This window comes from Castor canadensis, chromosome X (genome assembly GCF_047511655.1).
Source record: "Castor canadensis chromosome X, mCasCan1.hap1v2, whole genome shotgun sequence".
Taxonomy (NCBI): Eukaryota; Metazoa; Chordata; class Mammalia; order Rodentia; family Castoridae; genus Castor; species Castor canadensis.
The window spans coordinates 45,842,463-45,860,276 of NC_133405.1; the positions used below are offsets into that span (position 1 = coordinate 45,842,463).

At 35.1% G+C, this 17,814-nt stretch overlaps 1 protein-coding gene and 1 non-coding gene across 3 annotated transcripts in view; one reads left to right on the forward strand and one right to left on the reverse strand.

Annotated features, from left to right (window-relative positions):
* Nucleotides 1-16,638, reverse strand: part of Col4a5 (collagen type IV alpha 5 chain) — a 224,786-nt gene extending 208,148 nt beyond the window's left edge. Inside the window, exon 1 of one of the 2 annotated variants that reach the window (XM_074063706.1) lies at nucleotides 16,222-16,638. In XM_074063706.1, the coding sequence (XP_073919807.1) occupies nucleotides 16,222-16,302 (81 nt within the window). In that variant the 5' untranslated portion in view covers nucleotides 16,303-16,638. The remainder of the gene's footprint in view (nucleotides 1-16,221) is intronic. The other variant, XM_074063707.1, reaches the window with a different exon arrangement.
* Nucleotides 14,419-14,544, forward strand: LOC141420175 (small nucleolar RNA SNORA40). The gene has a single exon (XR_012444848.1). It is a non-coding gene; the product is annotated as a small nucleolar RNA SNORA40 (small nucleolar RNA).
* Nucleotides 16,639-17,814: the final 1,176 nt, after the last annotated feature.

Consider the following 17,814-nt stretch of genomic DNA (forward strand, 5'->3'; position numbering starts at 1 on the left):
AAGGCAATAAAATCCTTCAACATAGTATCTGAGGAAAATGTATAGCTTAATTTTAAAAATCACAATGTAAAAGTAATTGATCTTTTTATTTTAAAGTAATGAAAATTAACATGAACTTAGAGCCTGAGAAAACTGACTTATTTATAGCCAGCTAGAAAAACTACCCAGAAGGGATGCTAAAGCTTAAATAAATGCTTCCTATTTCAGAAGGCTTTTGAAACTCACTTAACTCAAAGTAACTCAAAATGTTAATGGAGGATATTTCCTACACAGTCAAAATAATGGACAGTTAGAAAAAGTGTCCCTCATATCAAAAAGAATCAAATTTCATTTTTCTAAAATATTTTTTAACAGCAGTCAAATATAAGATCCATATATGTGGTTAAAAGTTCTTTTTGATCCCAGGCTTTGCTTCCTTTAAAGTTCATCAGGAAAATTAGAAACACCTCTACTCCAGAATTAAAGGGATATTCTGGTATGAGAAAATCAATTAATTTAACAAAAGAGCTTAGATGATGCAAGGTATAGAAGAAGTTTGAAATATAGTCATTGCACTTGAGATAACTTTCATATTTGCATATAAGAGTATCAATGCTCTTGAGGTATGAATACACCTATGCAGATAGAGATGTGTGTATGTGAGAGAGATCTAGTTTTAGAAATTTGCACAATAGCCTGAAATACAAAGACTTATGTTCAAATATGTTCAGAGCATTATTACTTATAAATATCAAAAAGTGAAAGCAGGCTACATTGTAATAATTGTAGCTGACCTTGTCCTGTTACCATAAACAACTAGGAAACTATACAAAATATGTGAACAAGTATCTGCCAACATTGAAAAAAAGTAGAAATTACTGTGGTCTCAACACTTACATTAAACATTCTCCTGAAGGCACCACCAAGGACAAAAAGATAAGGGAAAAAAGGAGTATGCAAACTAGAGCATGAGAAGTAAATTTATCTCAGAGCAGAAGATATAATGTAGCTTAGCGGTAGAGAATTTGCTTAGAATAAACTAGGTCTCACATTCCATTCCCAGCACAGAAAAGAAACAAAAATTAAATTTATCTTGCTTCACAGCCAACATAATCATGTATAGACAACTGTAAAGAATCCATAAAGTATAATTAATTTAGAAAGACCACAGCAAATAAGCAAATAAATTTTTAAAAGAAAAAATCAACTGTATTTCTATATAGTAATAATTAAAATAGAAAATAAAATCCAATACTATCTATTATGCTATTAAAATACATGAATAGTTAGATAAATTAAGTACATATAAGACCTATACATTAAAAAGGGTATTGAGGGGGGAGCGGGAGGGGGTGGAGTGGGTGGTAAGGGAGGGGGTGGGGGCAGGGGGGAGAAATAAACCAAGCCTTGTATGCACATATGAATAATAAAAGAAAAATGAAAAAAAAAAAAAAGTATAAATCATTGCTGACAGAACTTAAAGACAACTTTAATAAATGGCAAGATATACCATGTTCTACATCAAAACAATGAATACGATTAAGATATTCATTTTCCACAAATGACTTACAAAATAAATAATTCCATGAAAAATCCCATTTTTATTCATATTAATTGATATAACTCTAAAATTTATATTGAAATGCAAAGAAGGGAGAACCAAAAATTTGAAAAAAACCAAAAAATTTGGAGAACTTACACTACCTTATCTAAAGCCTTATCATAAAACTATAGTAATTGACACTGTGCTACTGGCGTAAGCACAGTACTTTGTCTACTGTGTAGACAAAGACTTATCCACAAATGTTCATATCAAAGGAAATGGGAAAAAACCTTGAAGACACTTTTTCTCACGCTGACTTAGTACTATGAACTTTTTCCACTCCTAATCTTATCTGACTCCTCCCATAGACCACTGTGTGAATAAAACTGCAAGAGCCTTTTGTTCAGGGCTTCCTGGTCAGTGAGAAATCCCAGACCCACAAGCCAGCAGTGATTTACAGTACAGGGGGAAAAACGTGACTGGGAGGGAGGAAGAGTCCTCAGCACTTTTCTGGTTTAGTGTCTTGTTTATACAATCACAGTAAGTGATTAAAGGCTTGACTGCTATTTTCATTTTGTTGTCTTAATCAGCCACTCCAACACCTAGCTGCTCAGCTGAGCTCCTGATAACATGACTGTTTAAATAGATGCAAATCATTTTGATGAAATCTTACATTCATTACATTTTTAAAAAACTCAATAAATAGGAATGGAAAAGAACCTCTTTAACCTGTGAAATGTAAGCCATAGGAAACCTACAACTTACACAATCACAAAATATTGAATATCTTCTACAAATAATAGCAACACATGGACGTCATCCCTTACCACTTCTATTACATTTGTAGTGGAAGTCCTAGCCACTGCAATATGGCAACCAGTACAGAAATAGGGATTGAAAAGGAAGAAGCATAACTCTCTATATTTGCATCACATGATTGTATGCATACAAATTCAAATTACTGATGCAACTACTAGAACTAATGAATAAATGTAGCAATATTGTTCTATATCTTGATTAGAAACTACAGTTACAATACTGTATGCATCTTTCAGAAATTATAGGACTGTGCATAAATGGGTAAGTTTTACAGTATGTAAGTGATACCAAAAAAGAAATATTAGTACTGATTTAGGATGAAAAGATCAATATAAAATGAACTACTGGTATACATGTTAGCAACAAGTAACTGAAAAATTTAAAATTTAAAAATTAAGTTGCTTACAATAGAAATAGTAACATATGTAGGAAGCTATTTAACAAATGAAGTACATGACCTCTATGATGATGATAATTAAAGAATATCTAAGTTAATGTACTGTTCATGGATTTTTAAAAGTCAATAATTTTGAGATTTTTGTTCCTAAATAGATCAATAGAACTTATGTAACCCCTATCAAAATATCAAGGTAAGAGTTGATGATTCTAAAATTTATATGGAATAAATTTATATGGAATAAATAACCACTGGCATAGTGGCTATTCATTCTGGAAGAAGAATGAATTTAAAGAACTTATACTAAAAAATTTAAAAGTTATTATAATATCAAAGCAATTAAGACAGTGTGAAACAGATCAATAGAACAGACTACAGTTCTGACCTACAACTGAACATACACATTCAACTGATTTTCAATAAAGTCATCAAGGCAATTTATTGGAAAAGGGATTATTTTTTTCTTCCTAAAATATTGAACAATTACATAAGAAAAATAGACCTAAATGAAAAATATGAAACTAGAAAGATTATAAGAGACAACATGTGATAATATCTTTATAGCTTTGGGGGTTTAAGTTTTTTTTAGATGAGACACAGGAGATACTGAAAGAAAAGGGACATGAAGGCAATTTCTAGGGTAATGGAAATGTTCTATATATTGCCCCGGTTGGTAGTTACCTAAGTATATTCAATGGTCAAAACATTGAATTTTTTTAACTAAGGTAAGTGCATATCACTTTATTTAAATTATACCTAAAATAATGGTAAAATGCAAAACAAAATGCTCATAGCAGCTTTACTTTAATAACCACAAACTGGAAACAATCCAAATGTCCATCAACAAAGTGTGATATATCCATACAGTGGAATGCTACTCAGCACAAAACAATGAACTATGGATACATACCATAATATGCATAAATCTCAAAATAATTACTCTGAGTGAAAGAAGCCAGAGCAAAGAAAGTATATATAAACACATGATTCTATTTATATAAAACTGTAGAAAATGAAACCACTGTATAGAAAACTGATCACTTTCATCCCTTACAGGATGTGGTATGGTGGTAAGAAGTGAGGGATTCAAAAGTGGCATTAAAGTCTTTTGGGGTGCCGGGCACCAATGGCTACTTGGGAGGCAGAGATCAGGAGGATAGCAGGGCAAATAATTCACAAGACCCTATATCAAAAATACCAAACACAAAACAGGGCTGGTAAAGTGGCTCCAGTGCTAGAGTGTCTGCCTAGCAAGCGTGAGGCCCTGAGTTCAAACCCCAGTACTGCCAAGAAAAAAATCTTTTGGGGTGATTTATACATTCATTATCTCCAATGTGGTGATGGCTTCACAGGTATACATATGTCACAACAAAAACTGTACATTTTTGTGTACTACATTATATGTCCATTATACCTCAAAGTTCTCTAAAATTACAAAGGTAGATCGAACTCAGTAAGAATTTTCCTTCTAATAATCAGAACAATAAAATTTAGGAGTTGAAAGTGACCTCATAAGCATTACTAACAAACTAGAGCTTATCCTCTATTCCTATTACTAAATAGCGTGTTAGAAAATTCTTGCTTCATTGAGACTTTTTGTAAATTAATTCATTAATTCTAGATCATTTCTCTTGGTGCTATCCAAATAAATAAAACTCTATCCCCAAATTTAACATTCATTTGAGAACTAAGTACTGAGAGTCAACAATATACAAGAAACCAGGCAGTACACTGTGGCAAACACAAAGATATATAAGGCAAGGATGTTATTTCAAAGATTTTCCAATTTAGTACTTAAAAAAATAACTACCATTAGCTCATTGTCTTTATCACTGTCATCTCTGTTATGATTAGTAAAGTAAGAATGTTTCTTTCAATCACCAGTACCAAAAAAATTTCTGACTTGGCAATTAGAATGAAGATGGTAGGAAAAATGAATGCAATCAGGTATTTACATTTTTGTTCAGTATGAAAAAAATTATAAAAATCATATTGTCAGCTGGCCAAACCCCAAACCAATGTGTTATACTGAGCAAAGGACAAGAATGAGATTCTGAGAAGATATCTTCTATTTCTGCCTTTACAAGTGACCAGCTGTATCTTTGACCAATCACTTCACCTTCCTATAAGATGATAGAGCTGGTCTTTGTAGAGAGTGATTTATAAACTTTTTGGTCTTAACATCTTTTTACTCTCTTACAAATTACCAAAGACCCCAAGTTTTTTTTGTCTACATCAATTGTATCTATCAGTACATACCATATAAAAATTAACACACAGTAGTATTCAAAATATTTATTCATTTTAAAGTGACAATAATCAATCTATTACATATTAACATGTTTTTTAAAAAACACATAGTTTGTAAAACAAAAATTGTACAATACTAAAGAACATACATATTAACATAATCACCGACCTCATTAGAGAAGTCTAAGATTTGGGAAGCTGGAGCTACAGGTGAGTAGTAGTGTACTTTCCTTACAAGAATGAGGCCCTGGATTTAATACCCAGCACAGCAAAAACAAATAAAAAAGTCTAAGAGTTGGCAAGCTGTCATATAGTGACAGATTTAAATTTGCCAAAATTGTGATTCTCATTTGAAAAGCTCAGATTTTTCATCAGCAACAAATACTGTGAATACTTTCTTAAAGTGATAGATTTACTTGGCTCATTTTTGAGAATATGCCTGCCAAATACCCAAGTGTACATAAACATAGTTTGTCTCAGTTGTCATTTCGAGTAAAAATGTGTTACACACACACACACACAAAATCGATTAGTTCAGCCCATAACTCAAACAACTACTTCATTGTTTTTTCCTAGAAACAATTATCTTACTTCAAATATGGAAGTGCTCTTTGTGTATTTCCCATTTTGTCATACCTAATGTTAAAAAGGTATACACTTAAGGATACAGATTTAATAAAATCAATACTATATTGAAGATATTCTTAGGAAATTTGGAGTTTTTTCCCCTTACAGTATGAAGAATTGGAACAATTGGTACACTTTACTAACACCTTTCACCCATTATGAGTGCAAATGTGAACACAGTGGGAAACGGTAAAGTAGTCTTCATATTTGCTATGGTCTCAAAAGTTTGCCCCTCAAAATTCATATGTTGAAATCCTAATCTCCAAGGTGATGTTATTAGGAAGTAGAGTCTTTGGGAGGTAATTAGGTCATGAGACAGGGCCATTAGGAATAACATTAGTGTTCCTGTAAAAAAGACCTGAGAGACCCCTCATCCCTTCCACTACTTGAGTGCCCTTTATGAACCAGAAAGCAGGCCCTCACCAGGCACTGAATCTGCCTTCCTCTTAGGCTTCCTAGACTCTAGTACTATAAAAAGTAATTTTCTGTTGTTTACAATCCACCTAGTCTAAGGTATTATGCTATAGTAGCCCAAACAGGCCAAAATAATACTATTGTTAAAACAGTCTTCAGGTTTCCCAATATGAGCTTAGGAACCACAGGGGTCACAGACCACACTTTGAGAACTATTGATATAAAGAATCCCTAATGTCCCTCCAACTCTACAATGTCTACAGTTATGTAGTAAATGTCTTTCATTTGCACAATTATACAACTTCACTTTCTCTACATTTAACAAATTTATGACAACTATTTTATTTTGGTGTAGAACAGGAACTGTGTCCTCCTTCCCTCCCCCCCACAAAAAAAATAAACCTTGATTTTATTCGGATTTTTCCCACCTTATAACTTTTTCAGGCAGCAATGTGCTTTGGCAGGGACTGGTTGTATAAAAGACTGGCCTAATGCTACCTTTATGGTCATATTCCATTTGCCAAATGTACTGGTTTAAATACACACACACACACACACACACACACACACACACATAATTCTAACAGAGGTGTTCCCAAGGTGGTGGTATAAGACTCCTGAGAAAGTTTTTGCTGCTCATAAAAAGGAATGCACATGAACAGTTCATATCCTTTTTCCACTGGACATTGTAGTGTCTGCACATGATCCCTAGAACTGTAGGGATCATGTCAGCATGAGTGGCACTAGTCTTATGAGCAAGATAATAGCCAGAGTATGCACAGTAGAAAAATTGCAAAATTCTGAATACTTAGTGTCATAAATCAACTGAATTAATAAACCTTGGAGATAATATACCTCCAAACTTACTGTTATATGATCCAAAATTTTTCTTTATTATTTAAAACAAATAAATTTGTGTTTTCTACCACATATACCAGAAAGCATTCTATTAATATGGCTTTCTTATACTTAGAGAAACATTTTATGATATAAATTAGATTGTGAGATTATGGAAAGAGAAATACCTCCTCTCCTTTAGTAAGGTTCTGGAGGGCTGGTAAATATATAGAATAAACTATATTTTTAGTAGTGTCCTCCTCTTACAACCACTTTTCCCCAAACTTCCTGGTCACCTTCAGCACTCCATGTCATATATACTATAAGAAATTCGAGAAGAAAATCTACATGTAAGGAGAGTGTTATTTTATTTATAACAGATACAAATGCTTTAACAGAACTTAACTGTTAAGAGTCAGAACCACAATTCAATAAACAAGATTAGCACTTGCTCATAAAAGGTGCTTTAGTCTCTCTATAAATTAATAAGTAAATCTAATACTTCAGATTCAGTAAAAACAGGGAACAAGTCAAAAATTAAATTTAGCAAAAGTCTGTTTCACTTATAGAATTTGTTTTTAGATGTCTTTAATTAGCAAATAACAAGGAATTTAAACTTCCATTTCAATAGGGTAGCAAGCGCCATCTCAGGCCTTTTGGTTAAAGGCAAACAGAAGCTACTAAAGAAATAAAGGACAGTTGGACCTGGACAGATTTTGAAGGTAAATAAACTCAAGCACTGACGCATAAAATGAGAATCTGTTTTCTTAATATGAAAGGAACTAATGTGTCAGATATTACACTAAAGATGCCATTCCAAAAAACCTCAAGAATTACTACTATTAAAAACAATCTTTATAATAAAGATTTACCAAGTAACTGGGTAGTTTATTTATAATAATAATTAGCAAGATTATTTTTCAAAAATGACTTCTGTTTCATTGTTGCTATTGTCAAAAGGGGATTGAATGACACAATGATTACATTTTTAAAAGAAAATCATTAGAGGACAGCACCAAATCAGCCAACCAACTGGCAATCAATAGAGCATCAATTCCATGGTCACTGTAGTAGATCAGAAAAAAACATTAAGATTGTCTTATTGGCTCTTTTATACACTACTGATAGGAATATAATTGGCAAAACCGTTCCAGAAAGTAATTTGGCAAAAGCAGATCTCAATCAGTCAGAAGCTTAAAGTTCAGCTATTCAAATGCCACCTGGAAAAATCATGATGCATAACAGTTTGTGATTTTGCAGAGGAATATATTTGAATTGCACAAGCTACAAGGCTGGCAATCGGCCAATAAAGTCATTTAGGTATTGAGGAAATGCAGGGAGAAAGTAAAGTGGGAGAGGTACAAAACTAATGTAGAGCCTCTTGTTCCATATGTATTTACATGTTTAATTATCTAAAAAGAGGACATGGTGTCCAGGGTATTATCACCCCAAAGCAGATACAGCAGCTTAATGGAGTGAAGTTTCTAGAGAATCACTAAAGGTGAGATAAAAGTGAAGAGCAGTACTAAGCAAAGGCATGGCCACTTAGGTGTAAGCTTGATAGACAGCTATGGTGTTAGGGGCTGTGAAGGGAGTGAGGAAGAAAGACGAAGGGGGTTTATATTTCAGATGCATTACAAAACTCCCCTGGGGGAGGGGAACCATCAGTGGACTGGGAGTATGTCATACCCTTGTTATAGCTAGGAGATCAGCGGGAGAGGCATTCATGGTGGGAAGGCTCCACCTTCTGTCCAGGGGAGAAGAGTAAGGAGATTCATAGTACACAAAATCAAAATCTAGGCCCTTAAGCATAAATGGTCTAGGCAATTGTACCAAAGAGTTATGATGGGTCAAGTCAAGTGACCAGTTACAGGAAAGGGTTATGGAAAGGGCAGTGGGAATTACTCAGCTTTGCAATATAACTTTATCTTTTCTATTTTATCATGTATGATTTAAGGAAAAAAATCTCTTGAGCAGATTCTAGAGCCAGACAGCCTTGTTTCAAATCTTGTCCCAATCAATTATTAACTGCATGACCTTGGGGCAAGTTATTTAATCCATATGGGCCTCACAGTCCTTGCACATACAAGTGGTAAGAGCAAGCAAGGAAGGATTTTTCAAACTCCAAAACACAGGAGACAAAAGTAACAACAGACAAATGTATCAAACCACAAAGTTCCTCCACAGCAAATGAAACAAGAAAATGAAGAGAGCACCTATGGAATGAGAGAAAATATTTGCAATACATACATCTGGTAAGGGATAAATATCCAGAATACAGAAGGAATTTCAAAAACTCAGAGAACAAAAACAAATAACACAACTAAAAAATGGGCAGTAAACATTTCTCATACAAATGGACAACAGGTATATGAAAAAAATGCTCAACATCACTAATCATCAGATAAATTCAAATAAAAACCACAATGATATATTACCTCACCTAATAAGAATGGTAATTATTAGAAAGACTAAGTTCTGGCAAGGATGTAGAGAAAAGGGACCTCTTACACACTGTTGGTAGGACTGTTAACTATAGCTATTGTGCAAAGCAAAGGCATTACTCAAAAAAATTAAAAATAAAACTAACATATAATCTAGAAATCCCACCACTGGGTTTATATTCAAAGGAAGTAAAATCAGTATGTTGAAAAGACATCTGCACTCCCAGGTTCATTGCAGCACTATTCACAATAGCCAAGAAATGGAAAAAACTTGTGTCCATCAATATATAGATAAAGAAAAGTAGTACATATATACAATGGAGTACTATTCAGCCATAAAAAGAAATAAGAAATCTTGTCATTTACAACAATATAGATAGAAATAAGAATCATTATGTGAAGTGAAATAAGTCAAGCATAGAAAGACAAATACTGCAAGATCTCAGTCATATATGGAATCCGAGAAAGTCGATCTCATAGATGTTGAGAGTTCAAAGATGGTTGCCAGAGGCTTGGGATGATGGAAAGGGGGCGGAATGGGGAGAAGCTGATCAATGGGCACTAAGTTAGATAGGAGTAAAATGTTCTGGTGAGTTATTGCACAGTAGAGTGACTATAGATAACAATTATGTACTATGCATTTCAAAAAGCCAGGAGAAAGAATTTTGAGTCCTTTTGACATAAAAAAAATGTTTGAGTAGATGTGTTTAATCTGACTTAAACAATGCACACATATTTTAAAACATCACGTGATAGTCCATTAATATGTATAATTCCACATATCAATTAAATTAATTTCAATCAATAAAAATACTTTAAAAAGTAGAAACAGTATTATCTACCTGGCAGGTTTAAAAGATACTACTTTAAAAAGTTGTATCTATTAATATAGGCTTTCTAAACATTAGAATCTACTGCATGACATTTCAGACTTTAAAAATACTGACAGCCTTAACCCAATACATATTGCAAATGCAAACAAGTAGCTAGGCATGGTGGTGCATACCTATAATTCCAGCACTTGGGAAGCTGAAGAAGTAGGATCGCAAGTTTGAGGTCAGCCTGGTGTACACAGCAAGATTCTGGCTCAAAAAAATGTAATCCAGGCATAGTTTTACATGCTTATAATCCCAGTACCCATGAGGCTGAGGCAATGAGGCAGGAAGATCTTAAGTTAAAGGCCATCCTGAGCTACACAACAAGTTCTAGGCCAGGATGGGCAACATAGTGACACCCTGTCTCAAATAAAGCACGAAGAAGTAAATGAGTTGTGAGGTATATAATATAAATTGTATGTACAGAAATCAATTAAAAGTAATGTTTTAAAACCAAGAATTTTAATACTGTCAGCAAAGGCTCTGTAATTTAAAAACACTGGGATATAAAATTGTATAAAGGAAAATCATCAAAACAATAATAGAAGTTATTTTTGGGCTACTGGTAGAGTTATGGATGGATTCTTATTTTTTTTCACGATATGTATCCATATTTTCCAATTTCCCAACTTTGAGGATGTATTACTTGTCAGCATACAAGATTAAAATAATTGGTTAGATGAATGAACAAATGTATAGTTGTCGTTTCCAAATTGTGTATAAGACAAAATAAAATAAAATGATTGTCAGGCCAAATGCATTGGAGACACTAAACTAGGTGAGGTTAAATATCAAATATCCAAGGAAGGATATAATCACAAATTGATAAAACAGGAAAAGTTTCACAGGACTTTTTTTTAATCTATTCTTACTAGAATGTGCACTTTATGAAGTCAAGGACCTTAGCTTATTTAGTTTTATCCACCATGTCTAGCACAAGATAACTTTTTAGATAGTATGTCTCCATCAGTATAGAAATAGAGCAATATAAATACAATTCTTTAGTTCTTAAGATTTGCTGAACTCAAATCTGCTAAAAAAAGTAAACACTATGCTGGAAATGAGCAAAGATTTGGATTTAAATGATTCTAATCAAGATGGAGATGGATGGAAGACCAAAATATGTATGCAGCACTCAAAGGATTGTAGGAAAGCTTACCTAGGCTACAAGAGGTAGTATATTGTGACGTGCAATATAAAAGAAAGTTGGATGAGGGGAGAGATCATAATAGGACTTGAAAATCAGGCAGAGAATTAATGTATCAAGAAACGCCAAGTCAAGTAGCTGGGCACGAAGCTCAATGGTAAAGTGGTAGAATGCATTTAGGATCAATCCCCAACAGCATCCTCTAAAAACAGCAAGTAATAAATAGTTTGTGAGACAAGAATGAAATGCTGTTCTAAATGTTTTAGATAACTTCTAAAATTTTATCCTGAAAATGATCCATGAAATATATTGCCCCCTCTTTTGCCAATAAGAAATTAAGACCCAAAGGTTAATGTTTTGCTGAAAGTCACACATCTGCCAGGTAAATGCTGGAGCTGATTCCAGAGATCAAGCTCTTTAAGACTCTCAATAATATCAGAAAACATGTCTGAAGAGATGCCAGAAAACAGTGAGATCCCACTACATCATAAATGTGTTTTTGTTGAATGTTCTTAGACTGCAGTCAGAGGTACTGTTATAAATTCATGGGTTTCAACACATGTATATAGAGAGATATTTTAAGAAATTGATACAAAAGTAGGTATCTGTTTGTGTATATATACACATATATTTCCTAGTTCTGTCTGCTAAGAAGGATTAGAAGCAATGCCACCACAGTGGCAATGAGTAAACCAAGCATCCAGGTCTTGGTTTCTAAATACCACTCTTTTCTTTTTTTGGTGGTACCGGGGTTTGAACTCAGGGCTTCATGTTTGCTAGGCAGGCACTCTTACTGCTTGAGCCATTCCAGCAGCCATTTTTTATGTTGGTTATTTTTGAGATAGGGTCTCAGGAACTATTTGCCCAGGCTGGCTTTGAAACATGATCCTCTTGGTCTTTGCCTTCCTAAGTAGTTAGGATGACAGACATGAGCCACCAGCACTGGCTCTAAATACCATTCTTTAATAAAAGCAATCAGAGTTCCTTGGAGAAATGGCTCATTCCAGGGTTGGGGCAAGGAAGGATGTTCAAAAATTGATGAGAACATGCTGAAAGGACATAGAAGCCAATGTAAAGGGACTCCAGATTCAAGGTAAAGAGTCTCTTGCATATACAAACATCAGCAGTCAAATAAAATCACAAGAAAAATGTACATGGTCTTATACAGTTACAGGTCAGATACATATATAAATAGAAGTGCAAGACTAAATATAAAGGGCCTGGAACAGAGCTCAGTGGTAGCGCACCTGCCTAGCATGGGCAAGGTCCTGGGTTCGATCCCCAGCATCACACACACACACACCCCTAAATATACATTGGTAGTGAAGTGAACAGAATTGGATATGGTGAGGTAGGCAAGTTCATAAAAAACAAAACTGAATTAAGCATTTTGGCAAAAATGTGTCATGGTACACACTTACCCTGTTTTTTATTTTTTTTTATAATAAACATTTCTGAAAAGTCCAGCATATTTTAAATTACTGGGAAAACTAACCAAAGAATTGCAAATTTCTCTTCAAAATATATCATCTATCACAAATTATAGTTGTTTAACAAATTTAAGTTTTTATATATTGTGAGTGCATAAAATCATACAACTTGCAACAGCAATTGCTTTCAGTCTGCATTTAAATTACCTCATTCTCTGTATATACACACAGAGATCAAACTGGTTATATTTGAAAGCCCATAGCTCTTTCCATTATTCTGTGCTGCTTCTCCAAACATCAATAGGAAGAGATATAAACCCCATCATCATTTCCATTGCCCCACTGTGTCCAAAAAAAGTAGAAGAGATCCAAATACTCTCTATAGACTTCATACAAAGGAGGCAGTACAGGACAGTTGTTAAGGGCAAAAAATCTGGAGTCAAATTCCAGTTCTACAACTTACCATCCATGTGCTATTTGGCAAGTTACTTAATCTCTGTGATTTTTAGGTTTTTTTCATCTGTAAAGAGAGAATTAACAGTATATGTCTTATAGGGCTGCTGTGGGGGGTAAATATGAAGAACAAGTACTGAGCATGTACAAGGCCCTAGCAGCACAAAAAAATAAATTTTGACAATTACCAATTTGTACATTACCATTCCAGCATAGTGCAAATGTAAAGTATAATGATAATGAAGCCAATGATGACAAATTATTCCTATGGAGCAATATACTTGGAAGAAAAATTATTTCATGGCCAAAACCACAGCCCTACTCTTCATCAATTCTCACCACTGGTCACAAGGTACATAGTATGTCTAAAATGAGAGAAAATTGTCTTTTCTACTGTGCAAAAAGCAACTGACTAACATTTGTATAGTAGAAGTAGTATAATTTTGCATACTACTTATATCCACATCATAAATCTAAATGCATATCCTACTGTCAGTGAGTCTTTATGAGTAATACTTACCTGAACATAAAAACATGTCATTTTACCGGGTGCAGTGGTACACTTCCGTAATCCCAGCACTAGGGAGGCTGAGGCAGGAAAATCTTGAGTTTAGGCCAGCCTGGGCTTCATAAGTGAGACCCTGCCTCAAAAAATGTTATTTCCTTCACTAGAAATTACCTTTCCAACCCAAAGCTGCCTTGTTCTTTTGCTGCTAATTTTTCAGTATAAGAGTTACTTTATTTCACCTGATCAACAGTCTACCTAAAAAAGTCTTCCAAATATTTGTTATATCCAAATTTGTCATCACTTCAGAGATAAGGAAATCACATAACTATGAAAGGTAAAACAATTTAAGTAGCAATGCTCTTCCTGATATAAAAAGTCTCAATATTAGATAACTTCAGTCAACAACAAGCCCCACTATCATGCAGTTTCACTCTGGGGAAGGTCACCAATATCCCTAGCACTAGTATGGAGAGCAGATACCATTCATATTTTTGAGATGATTAAAACTTTCATCTAACTAGGATATTTATGTGTGAAGCAGGAAAAACAAATCTCTGGATTTATCAAAGGTATAATATCCAAATGATAGGAAAAGGGGATATAAAATGTCCATTAAAATTAGGTAGGAAGAAAAAAACTGCAATTACTCCTTGAATACTAGACTGTTACTTTACGAATAAAAAAAACCAACAACTATCACTTGTGTGTGTCTTTGTTTAACTTGTGAACAAAGACTCACAGATTGTTGCAAAAAAATAAATCTTTTGCAACCCAGAGCTCATTGTTCATTGTGAGTTTTGATACATATAAGAAGGAAGATGATAAGAGTTCAAGAAACAATCTTGCACCAGAGTTTTATCAATCATAAAGAGGAATTACACTTTTGGTATAAAATGATTTAAACTGTCATGTTATGTTATTATACATACCTGTATAATTGGGATTTGCTACACATTTATTAATACCAAGGTCAAAAGAAAAAAGAAGGAAATATTTAATAAAACATCCAAAAGTCTTTGCCCCTGGGCCAAATGCTATGAGCAGTAGGCACCAAGATGTTTTTTAAATGAACTATTTTCAATAGCACAATTGTAGTTTTACCCCACGGTCTGTATCCCTATTGACTGGCTAAACCTTACCCAATTAAAGATGCTTTGTACCAAAGAAGCAATTTTAAATCTTCCATCTATTTTGATAGAGGCAAATTATGGCATGCAGAATTAAAATATGTGATGTGCATGGTTTTCGGATTTGCCACCCTTATTATGCTGTACCTACAGTAATATGAAAGCTAGTTTTTGTCCTTTGAGTACACACGTTCTGAAAAAGGCGATGCGTTCTGAGGTGCAATGAGTGCTCCAGAGTGCTAACTTAAAAATGGACCCAGTAAACTACGACACGGCGCTGCATATAAAGAATAGTCACTCAAATATATGAAGGCCTAAGCTGTTACTCATATTAAAGTGTTTTTAAAACTATCCATTATGATCACTCAAATATAACACTTAATTCTTATTCTTACAACACTTGTTCTTTAAAGGTTCAGTGAAATTAAGGATGATGGCCTTGAAGTTGGAGAACATTTTTTCTGACAAAGCCATTCATTCTTTTACATCTGCCTCTCAAGGCCGGAACGATAGTGGGTGGGAACATCCAGATAATCTTCTAGGACATATACTGAGATAGCAACTGTACACTCCTAAAGTCGAGTGCATCTTGTTACTCTTATCACTTCACATGGTCATCCTCCCCTTTTAACTCAAAAGGCTTATTCTTCTTTGAAAAAGAAAATTCTTTCCTTTTAAACAGGTAATGGGAAAATTTTCAATTTGTTCAGGTGCCTTTGTGAACTAAAAAAAAAAACCTGTAAACAAAAATCCATAGCAACAACAAAAATAAAGACATAAAGACCTGAAGCATGAGGTCATCAGCCTTTACCTCAGTCCTATGGGTTATGTTACCTTAGCGTTCCTATACAAGGATGGCAAAGCAGGTTGGTGACTTTACTGACCTGAGATGGGGGTAGGTTCCTGTTACTAAAGGAAAGAGCAAAGGGGAAGAACTTCATCCTGGCGCTAACCACTGATGGAAGCTGGATTTTAGAAGAGCCAAAATACTAAACTATAGGCAAAGTTTAAAGTGTGCGTGGTCTGGGTGCAAGTAGTGAAAAGGCTAGCCGGAAGGCAAGGAAACAGCCGAGGGCGGAGCAGAGGAGGAAAAGTTTTAAATACCCACCAGAACCTAGGAATCCATTAATATGTTCCCCCAGCCAAGAATCTGCTCTTGCCCCAGAAGAGCTGGCTGTAGAGAAACAAGCTGCCCTATTTCTGCACACTTGACATTCTCCTCTGGACCAGCGTTGTAAGTGTTTTTTCCTAAACAAGTGAAAGCAAATTTGAATTCCCTAGTCAAGGCCAAGGAGAAAGAAAGGTAAAGGGACAAGAAGTGGTTTCTGCGTGAGAGTGCGGAGATGGGAGGGGGGTCGGGGGAAGACTTACCGCAGCCTCTGCGGGCTGTCCCCAAAGACTCAGGGCCAGTAAGAACAAGCAGGCAGCCAGGTTGACTCTGCGCAGTTTCATTCTTTTCCGCCTCCTGCAGCTCCTTCAGCACTGGCACAAAATCCTAGGCTGGCTCTGACCAATTGACATAATCTTGAGGATTTATTGGGAGAGAGCTAGCGCCAGAGAGGGACAGTAAGAATGTCCCAATTGTGCCGGTCTACTTGAGTGAAGAGAAAAAAGGAAGCTTTTTTAAAAGTGGAGATTTTTTTTTTAAGAAGAGAGGAAAAGAAGTTGACCTTCCTTCCCCCTCCCTTCCCCGAAGCCCGGCTCTCAGGAGCACTTTTCCCTTCTGTTGAGACTTGCAAACTTTTCCCTCACGCAACCCTACAGATCTACTTTCTTGTCTTCGCACCACCCCTCCCTGCCGGCACTGGGGAATTTCAGTATCACTCCGCCACTGCTTCAGCCTGTACCCAGCAACCTGCGAGGGAGTAATGCTCAGTTATTTAGAGGGAAACTTCTAGACCAGTTGTCTGAGCACCATGAGTCCACCCAGGAAACTTTCTTTATTCGTTCATTTGCACCTTTGGTGGATAGCACTCTTCCCTGTACAGTCCCACTCTTATTAGTGTACCAAACCCAATTACAAATAAACCTGAGCTGGAACTATTTTTTCTAGCGGATTGATCTCAGACAGACTGGGCAGACTGATTTTTATTGTTAATTATTGGAAACAAATTTTAATTGTTACTCTCTGCGCTGCTTGTCTTTGCCTTCCAAGTGCTCACAGTTCAGAGTTTCAGATGTGAAAATATTGGAAACACATACACAACAAATAAGAAAATGAACATATTTATGTGTGTGAATATTTCCCGCGTGGGGCACACATAAAAGATTTGGAAGCATTTTGTAGGTTAGCAATCATTATATGATTGAATGTTCTTACATGCAGTCGCATCTTGTTTATCTACACTGAAGTTCATAATTAATATTTACCTCCTACATTGAGCTAACATAAAAGATATTGACTCTTGTAGTTACGTTTCAGAAGAATTTATGGCAGGGAATGAAATAAGTTTACTGCAGTTTTCCTTAAAATGATCACAAACACCTAGTTGGAAATATCTATATGGAGTTGACAGCAGTTGAATTGCTATCTCCCAGATACAGTAGACTTGAACATTAGTTTGAAAAGTCTGATGGTTTGTTGTTGTTTTGTTTTGTTTTTTGAGTACCAAAAGACTCGGAAAATACTTTATGTGGACTCCATGGAGGGTCTTTCAGAAACTTTCTGAAGAATTCTTCCAAGCTTATCTTTTATCTCAGTCCCTGCGATTAACCACTTTGGTGCCTGTCTTTGTTTTGGATGTGTTTCATGGGTCATATTCATCCTTAGGTTCTGCTGAGTCTGGAGTAAATAGATTTACAACTCCAGAGACCACCCCTCCTCACCCCTACACCTTCCCAAGCGCTTAGAGTGCAATTAGAATAAATGTTATGTGCATTTGAGCTTGTGTGCCAGGCCCTTTGGGACCTGTCTATGTAGGAGTATGTCTTCTAACTATTCATGTGTGACTTAACAGTGGTTTA